This window comes from Arachis hypogaea, chromosome 3, assembly GCF_003086295.3.
Source record: "Arachis hypogaea cultivar Tifrunner chromosome 3, arahy.Tifrunner.gnm2.J5K5, whole genome shotgun sequence".
Taxonomy (NCBI): domain Eukaryota; kingdom Viridiplantae; phylum Streptophyta; class Magnoliopsida; order Fabales; family Fabaceae; genus Arachis; species Arachis hypogaea.
The window spans coordinates 39803858-39813832 of NC_092038.1; the positions used below are offsets into that span (position 1 = coordinate 39803858).

General features: G+C 31.6%; 1 protein-coding gene across 1 annotated transcript; it reads left to right on the forward strand.

The window, feature by feature from the left end:
- The first annotated feature begins 861 nt into the window (after positions 1 to 861).
- Positions 862 to 3715, forward strand: LOC112790339 (xyloglucan endotransglucosylase protein 1). The gene is made up of 3 exons (XM_025832681.2): positions 862 to 1524; positions 1905 to 2098; positions 2975 to 3715. Exons 1-3 carry the CDS (start codon positions 1243 to 1245, stop codon positions 3315 to 3317), a joined length of 819 nt encoding a protein of 272 aa, XP_025688466.1. The 5' UTR covers positions 862 to 1242; the 3' UTR covers positions 3318 to 3715.
- Positions 3716 to 9975: the final 6260 nt, after the last annotated feature.

A 9975-nucleotide genomic window follows, 5' to 3' on the forward strand; every position in this document is an offset into this window, starting at 1 on the left:
TTTTAATAACCACAAAAATATTTTTTTAGAGACAAAGTGTCAAATAATATTAAATGGCTATTTATACGAAGATTATTCAAAAAATGATGTTAAAATTATCTTTCGTAATAATCAAACATGTATTTGTAAAATTGGATTGGCATCTCTACAGAAGTAGGATTGTACATGCAAAAAATTAATTTACACTCACAAGTCAATATTGTTTAAGAGATATAAAGATTAGAGATAAATAATACTTTTTAGACATATATTGAATTTTTTATTTATAATATTTTTTTTTTTTACTAAAGATATGAAACTCAAATCTACGACCTCTTAATTGAGTATGGAGAGATTATGCCATTTAAGTTATAACTCATTGATTTTTATTTATAATGTTTAAACCATAAATTTAAAAATGATTCCATATAGATTTATACGAAATATACGCAGAATTCTATCTAAATCATAGAATATGATTCAGATTATACTTTTTATGAGTCGGTATAATTCCAGAAAAAATCTACTTGAACCGACCACAATTTTAAGCCCAATTTAAGAGTTAAACTATAACAGAGATACTAATTAATAAGTAAAATTTGAATATATACTTTATTGGTTCTGCTATGTTACCAACAGTATATCTGTTAATTTTTGTCAATTCTTATTTATAATTGTGTTTTATGAGAGTGTGTTTGTGGATGTGTTTAATAAAAATATATTTTTTATAACTGTGTTTAATAGAAGTATCTTTATAGATATATTTTATGGATGTGTCTCTTTATATATGTATTTAAAATATATTAATTATTAGACACATCTACGAACACACTTCCATGAAATACAAATATATATAAGAGTTGGCAGAAGTTGACAGATAATATGTTGGTACCCTATACTTTTCCATACTTTATTATATCATGTAAGTACATACAGATATCTATATATGAGACGTAAATATATAATATATTAATATTATCAAGGTTTTAAATTAATAATTTATTTGATCATCGCAACTACTTCCCCCACTTCCAGAATCCAGTGATCCCCACGTCCATAATTCCCATGCCCACAATCAACAAAGCCTCCCCGACTCCCCTATATATACCTTCAAACCCCATTACTTTTCATGCACTCAATCTTCACCAACACACTTCTTAGCTTATATTGGCATCTTTTGTGCCAATCTTTGCCTCCAGTCTCTTCCATATATATAAAATAGCTAGCACGTTGCAATAAATTGTTACGAAAATAATAACAACAATGACAACACTAGTAACTAAGGTCCCTATTGGGTTTCTTTCTCTTCTCTTAATCATTACTATAGCTACCAAAGCTGCGGCTGGTAACTTCTATCAAGACTTTGAAGTAACATGGGGTGATAACCGTGCTAAGATCTTTAACGGTGGCCAGCTTCTTACACTGTCCTTGGACAGAGCCTCCGGCTCCGGATTTCGCTCCAAGAACGAGTATTTGTTTGCCAAACTTGACATGCAAATCAAACTCGTTCCTGGTAACTCCGCTGGCACCGTTACAACATACTATGTAAGCTTTCTTTTATTCTGATTAGTTTCATTCTAAATGTTTGCAATAAATTTTTACTATATTCGAGATATAAATTCTTTATGTATTATTTTTATACATTTAAATTCTAAAAAAATTATAATATCAAAATTTTTATGTCAAAAAATATATAGAATTTATTTTTTTAAATTAAAAAAAATTATACAAAAGATTCAAATAAATTTTAAAAAAATATTTAAAAAATTATATTAAAAACATAAATATTTTACTATTTATTATCTCTTTTTATCGATCTAAGTTTTTGAAAAAAATAATTTTATAATATACTATATATATACGTAGATAGTAGTATTATTAATAAAAATAATAAAGTAGTGAGAATTATTGGTGCACGCATGCAGCTATCTTCGTCGGGTGGGACACATGACGAAATAGACTTTGAATTTCTGGGGAACTTGAGTGGAGATCCGTACATTCTTCACACAAACGTATTCACGCAAGGGAAAGGCAACAGAGAACAGCAGTTCTATCTATGGTTCGACCCCACCGCCGACTTCCACACCTATTCCATTCTTTGGAATCCTCACAACATCATGTATGTCTTTATTTTCTTTTTAATTTATTTATTATTGATAATCATTTTTACAATTGTCTTATATATATTTTTCTAAAATTTTCTTCTGCCTGTATTATTAAAAATATAATAATTCATGTATTTTTTGAAATTTAATTTTGTTATTTTAAATATTGAAATTCAATACAGAATAAATTGAAAAAAATAGAATTATATATACATAATCTATCACGTTTTAAAAATATTGTCATTCATATAAATTGTTTTTGAAATAAGTAGTTTTATATTGCAATTTGCAACCAATATAGGAAAATTCTGTCCCTGAATTTTACATCACAATATGATAATATGACAGTTTGTTTTTAGTATTACTATTATTTTTGTTATTGCTATATTCCAATGTAAAATTATTTTGTCATGTCAAAAGATAGAAACTATTGTCCTATCTATGTTTTAGTTGTTTATTTTTTGTTTTTTCATTAAACGGTAGATATATAGATGCACATATTCCAGTGTAAGACTATTCCAAAAACAACTGTAGCTACAAAACAAAATGATTTTTATTTACGGACATTCTAAGAGTCTAATTATTTTTAGATAATACTTATTCAACACTCTTCATAATTTACTTCTATATAATTATATCTAAGTTTGTCAACTTTTTTATGCAGAAAAATGTTTTGAGTGATGAAATTAGTCATCAAACTTATTTTAGTTACGAATAATCTACCTTTTTTTTCATCACTTCGAATTATTTTTTAAATAAACATGTGACTATCAACTACATGCTAGCCAAAACAAGGATTGGCCACTTAGGAAGGACTATTTTATTTATTTATTTATTCAGTTGGTCAATATTTTTTTAATTTATTTATTTAAATCTTGGTATTTTAATAGATTCTCTGTGGACGGCACACCAATAAGGGAGTTCAAGAATTTAGAATCAAGAGGGGTCCCATTCCCAAAGAACCAACCCATGAGACTATACTCAAGCCTTTGGAATGCTGATGACTGGGCCACAAGGGGTGGGCTTGTGAAGACAGATTGGGCCCATGCCCCATTCACTGCCTCATACAGAAACTTCAATGCACCACCAGCCCAATCATGGATGGGCCAATCTCTTGATTCAACAGGCCTTGCAAGAATCCATTGGGTCCAAAGGAATTACATGATTTACAATTATTGCACTGATCTCAAACGCTTCCCACAAGGGCCTCCTCTTGAATGCTCACTTGCATGAGAATCTTATAATTTTATATTTCTCTCTTCTTTCTTTAATTATTTGTCAATGATCATTTTTGGTACATTTTTTTATTAGCATAACGTTGATAAAAAAAATGTGCTAATAATGACAGTGACATAAAGGAAATTAGAGAGAACAATAATATAAAATATGTTATACCTCCCTCCCAAAAAACAAAGCACATACATGGTATACATAATACATTGGTTTCTTTTGTTGTTTCCCTTTACTTTTGTGCATTCCATTTGTTTGTATAAAAGATATAAGTGTGCAAAGTGTGATTCATACATGTACCATTTGAAATTGTATATTTAGTCCTCCTAATAAATTGAGTTGAAAAAAAATTATGGGGGATTTGTATATGAGAAATTATATATGTATTATTTTATTATGTATATTAAGAGTGAATCTGAGGGAACTAGCTCACTCTAACTAAACTATCACTAATTCTAGCTAAATTAACTTTAGTTAATAATCCGATAGCGCCATAACGCTAATTTGTCATCTAGCGCTCTTGTTTAAAAAATGTTCTTAGCAAGGATTGGATAATTCATATACACTAAAATAACAATACCATATATATATATATATATATATATATATATATATATATATATATATATATATATATATATATATATATAAAAGATTAATGTTACACATTTAAATTTTTTTATAAATTAAATTTAACTAAATTAAACAATAAAACTTAGAATAATATTAATGATAACTGAATTTTGTTATATTAGATCAATTTAATTAAACTTGGTTAATAAAAAGACTTAGATGTGTAATATTATTTTTTCTATATATATATATTGGTGCTAGAATAACAATCCTGTACAGAATCTATACAAGAGGAGATGAAGGCATATTCATCCTCCAACTAATTGAATTCTCAGTGATGTCCATTTTTTCTACGGCTTGGATGGACTTTTTTTATTAATGAAATCTAACTGAGTTTTATTATATTAATACTTATTTAAAAGAATTTATATGCTTCTTTTATTTTGTATTTTTAAAATTTTTATAAAAAAAAAGAAATAAAAGAAAAAAAAGAAAAATGCATAAAAAGTAAAAATCACAAATTTTTTACTTAGATACATAAGTTTTTTCTTTATAAAAAACATATAAGTTTTTCTATAGACATTTTTTACAATAAATATAGAAATTTTAATTTGTGATGTAAACAGATAATTTTTTGAAGGTAAATACATAAATATTTTGAAATTAGTGATGAAAAATATAGAAAGCAAATACAAATATGTTAAACACTACTAGGGATGAAATTAAAATTTAAGCCAGAAAAGTTAGGGACTAAAATATTATTTATCCATAATGTGAAAAATGAAATATTATATGTCACCAATATCATATAGTCGCGGCGGCGGGCAAGAGGGCCGTGCCTTCGCGCGGGAGAGCGGTTAAATTTGAACCATTTTAGATAACTCTGATGCAACTTGCAAGGTCCATATGACAAAAATAAGGAAGTTGTATTTGTTTCCACTTCAAATTCACAACTGATATATTTTTTTTTCAAAAAGGATATAATTGCTATTCTCTAACATTAAAACATGCATACTTAAAGCATAGTTTATAAATGCGCAATGTATACTTTACCCGCGAAGAAAATGGCACAACCCACTCTTTCATTTCATTTTTGAATCGTTGCCTTGAATATTTTAAATTTGCAACCGTTAACTTCATCCCGGGAGAAAGAATAAAAGTGATTATATACGAATAGTTGCCTATAATATTTTAATCTGTCGTTACACTTTTTTACCACACTTTAAAAGCATGGCCGAAGGAGATTAATAATCACACTATTATGAGTGGTAGCGATTGATTAGATTTTTGGTCACGCTTTTCACGTTACGTTTGTAAAATGTGCCCATAGATAAAAATTGATACCCTTTTTAAAGGGTGACTACTTTTTTTTTTGTTTTAGTCACTTTTTGAAAGCATGCCCATTTCTTTTAACTATTTAAATACCCAAAAAATGTGGTCTATTATATATATATTAATTTTTAGAAACCCTAAATCCTTGACCTTTTGCCATCATTCCCTCTCTTCTCAGATTATCTCCTCTCAAAATTCAAACTTAAATTTTAGATTCTCTCCCACTTCTCCTATCATCGCCGCCCACCACCCTCCTCCCCTCTCACCGCCATGCTCCCCCCTCCCACTCTCAAGGTCATCGCAAATTTCTGTCCCGCTTGACATCCAACCTGAGGAGTACTACGTTGTTGCGTGCCTGAGGAGAATCGTCAGAGGTAGAATCGTCGCCATCTTTGTCGTGTCAAAGGACAATCGTCTTTGTTGCCGTCCAGCAAGGTCGTTAGAGGCAGAATCGTCTTCTAAAGCTCTCTGCTGGTGGTGAAACTCATTCCTCCCGCTTTGGGCATCGTTCCTTTGAGTTCAACTGCTTCTTCAATTGAGAGTGATCTAAGATCTCATCCAATTTGTCACAAGGTTTGAGATCCCCTTAACTTAATTGTAGTGCTAATGTTTTTCTCAAATTTTTTTGGTGGTAATGTGCTCAACTTTAATTTGAGGTAAATTTGATAATTGATCCTAGATATTGAATGGTGAATTTGGTTGCAATCATTGACATCAATGATTGAAGAAATTTACTCCCGGAGCATTCTGAGATAAGTACTACCTTGATTAATTGTTAAGCTACTTGATTCTATTGTTCTGCTCCAAAATTATTTTAAAGTTTCTTTTGAAACCTATGATATGAATTAGTGAGGGCTTTAGTTCAAAATTATTTGCTTGAATCATGGGCCTCATTATGCTATTTCCGCAGCTATCAATGATGGGTGTTGTGTAATTTTCACATTATTGTTCTCCTCTACTATTTTTTCTGTCTCTTCTCTCCTAGCCCTTGATTTCTTCCTTAGTTATGCAAGCGTCTTCTCTATTTCAAGATCAAAGAGTATGCAATCTTCTCTACCTTGTATGCACAAAAAATAAAAAGAAATAAAGAGCACCTGTGGAATAAATAAGAAAAGAAGACTAAAAAGAATACTGAAAAGAAAATAAAACAAGTCAAAGATCTAATTTAGTGATACAACCGGATTTATGTGTTATTGAATAAACCATCAATATTGGCCACGAAAAAAACCAAAGAAAAGGAATTCAATATGCCTATGTGAACCACAAATAAGCCAATTTAAAATTTTTCCGTACAACTTTTTATTTAGCCACGGTAAAAACTGATGCCGTTTAATATTAACCAAAGAAAAAAGTGTGGCAAAAATAATTATTTCGTTGTGCATAATTTTATTTTGCCATGGAACAAAGCTTGCATAAACATGCCAAAATTGTGGCTAACAAAATGTCTTCACGGGTATTAAAATTGTGGCTAAGAGAGTAAAAAGCGTGGCTAATTAAAAATGTGTCTCTCTCTTTAGCCACATATGCTCATTCTTTTTGTAAGAGTATCATCGCCACAGTTCTTTTAGAGTTTAAAATCCGTGACTAAACCCTTTGTTTTTAGTAGTGTGAAAGCAAAAAATTTGCTGTATATAACATGGGACAAATCACATGTATAAACTAATGGCATGAAAAAATTATGTGTATCACCTAAATGAAATTACCTTATGTGCATGTCCCTAAAGAATGTATCTATATAAATCGAATGAGAGATATTCGATTTACAAGAACCAAGAGTAAATCGAATTAGAGTATTTCGATTTAGTATGTTGAGCTATAAATCGAAACAGGCAGTATCGATTTACTAGGGGGTACATGGTTTTGAGCTCACATCATAGTAATTTGAAACATGGCAGCTCGAATTAGCATATAGTTTTCGAACTGAAGGTAAATCGAATCAGGGAAATTTGAATTACATAGAAGGTGGCTTGAAGGTAAATCTATAACACCTAATTCAATTTACTCTTATTCCCACTATATATAGAGTTTGAATTCAATTCATTCAAATTACATTTCACCTCCATACCCCCACCGCATCCAAAATCCAAAGAAAGTGATGCTATTCTACAAGTTTGATACTGTACAAATGAAAGATGATCCAAATCGAATTTACCAGTTGGATGAAGTTGTGCATATTGCTAGTAGGTCGATGACAAGGTTAGAAAATTTTTATTTTTTTAATTTAAGAAATAAATTAATGTTAGTGATATTGAGTTACTTAGAACTTGATTATTAGAATGATTAGAATGTTTAAACTTAAATTAGTAGCTAGAGTATTGATTTAGGAGTGGTAGTTAGAGGATTATTTGTGATATTAAACCATTTAGAACTTAAAGTTTATAATTAATAGACTATGTAAACCTCGATTTGTAGTAAGAGTATTCATATAGACATAGGAACCTTTAAGGTAATTAAGATTTCAAGCTTTAGATTATATAGGCATCAGAAGATTGGCCTAAAGTATAGAATAATTTAATTTATTTTAAAAGTTGAATTATGAAAGGTTAGATTAACGAGGCATAATAATTGTAGGAATACACTAAAGGGTTTACCTTTATGCCGTAAATAGTAGGTAAACTATGTTCTGTTACAATTTAATGTAAATTTGGTTAAAGTATTTTTTGATTAATATTATCCATTTTAGGTGAATGTTGTTTTGTAAAGTGTTATGATTCTAAGAGAATTTTTCCAATATCATGCAGCTCCACCGCTGTATCTCAAGCATGAGGAGGCAACATGGTATGCTGTTAGACAAAAGTATTAGAATTGTACGTCCAAATGGCTGGCCTGGCCCATTGATGAGCGGATAATTTATACGCTTTTTGGCATTGTTTTTAGTATGTTTTTAGTATGTTTTAGTTAGTTTTTAGTATACTTTTATTAGTTTTTAGTTAAAATTCACTTTTCTGGACTTTACTATGAGTTTGTGTATTTTTCTATGATTTCAGGTATTTTCTGGCTGAAATTGAGGGACCTGAGCAAAAATCTGATTTAGAGGCTGAAAAGGACTGCAGATGCTGTTGGATTCTGACCTCCCTGCACTCGAAGTGGATTTTCTGGAGCTACAAAAGCCCAATTGGCGTGTTTTCAATGGCGTTGGAAAGTAGACATCCTGGGATTTCCAGTAATGTATAATAGTCCATACTTTTCCCAAGATTTGATGGCCCAAACCGGCATTCTAAATCAGCTCAAGAATGCCCGGCGTTAAACGCCGGAACTGGCACAAGAATGGGAGTTAAACGCCCAAACTGGCACAAAAGCTGGCGTTTAACTCCAAGAAAAGTCTCTACACATGAAATCTTCAATGCTCAGCCCAAGCACACACCAAGTGGGCCCAAAAGTGGATTTTTATGTAATTTACTCATTTCTGTAAACCCTAGGCTACTAGTTCTCTACAAATAGGACCTTTTACTATTGTATTTTTATCTTTGGATCACTTTAGATCCTTTGATCATCTTTGGACGTCTAGTTCTTAGATCATGGGGGCTGGCCTCTCGGCCATGTCTAGACCTTGTTCTTATGTATTTTCAACGGTGGAGTTTCTACACACCATAGATTAAGGTGTGGAGCTCTGCTGTACCTCGAGTATTAATGCAATTACTATTGTTCTTCTATTCAATTCAGCTTGTTCTTGTTCTAAGATATTTATTTGCACCCAAGAACATGATGAATGTGATGATTATGTGACACTCATCATCATTCTCACTTATGAACGAGTGCCTGACAACCACTTCTGTTCTACTAGCAAACAAGGCTTGAATGTTTATCTCTTGGATCCCTTAATCGGAATCTTCGTGGTATAAGCTAGAATTGATGGCGGCATTCAAGAGAATCCGGAAGGTCTAAACCTTGTCTGTGGTATTCTGAGTAGGATTCAATGATTGAATGACTGTGACGAGCTTCAAACTCCTGAAGGCTGGGCGTTAGTGACAGACGCAAAAGAATCACTGGATTCTATTCCAACCTGATTGAGAACCGACAGATGATTAGCCATGCCGTGACAGGGTGCGTAGAAGATTTTCACTGAGAGGATGGGAGGTAGCCACTGACAACAGTGAAACCCTACATACAGCTTGCCATGGAAAGGAGTAAGAAGGATTGGATGAAGACAGTAGGAAAGCAGAGAGACGGAAGGGACAAAGCATCTCCATTCGCTTATCTGAAATTCTCACCAATGAATTACATAAGCATCTCTATCTTTATGCTTTATTCATATATCATCCATAACCATTTGAGTCTGCCTGACTAAGATTTACAAGGTGACCATAGCTTGCTTCATACCAACAATCTCCGTGGGATCGACCCTTACTCGCGTAAGGTTTATTACTTGGACGACCCAGTGCACTTGCTGGTTAGTTGTGCGAAGTTGTGATAAAGAGTTGAGATTGCAATTGAGCGTACCATGTTGATGGCGCCATTGATGATCACAATTTCGTGCACCTAGTTTTTGGCGCCGTTGCCGGGGATTGTTGAGTTTGGACAACTGACAGTTCATCTTGTTGCTTAGATTAGGTATTTTTCTTCAGAGTTCTTAAGAATGAATTCTAGTGTTTCAAGGTGATGTTCTTATCATTACCAAAGCTGATTGATTTTCTTCAATTTAGCTCTTGAATGCAATGTCCTGCTGAAACTTGGCTAGCCATGTCTAATTCCTTTAGACTGAAGCTTTAGACTAACATTGCATGATTCCTGGAATTCTTATTAAGAATTTTGATAT

Excerpts from the sequence above, each read along its gene's own strand:
- LOC112790339 (XM_025832681.2), top strand. The coding sequence starts at position 1,243 with ATGACAACACTAGTAACTAAGGTCCCTATTGGGTTTCTTTCTCTTCTC. Across the intron at positions 1,525-1,904 it reads GCACCGTTACAACATACTAT|CTATCTTCGTCGGGTGGGAC; the intron begins GTAAGCTTTCTT and ends GCACGCATGCAG. Across the intron at positions 2,099-2,974 it reads TGGAATCCTCACAACATCAT|ATTCTCTGTGGACGGCACAC; the intron begins GTATGTCTTTAT and ends GTATTTTAATAG.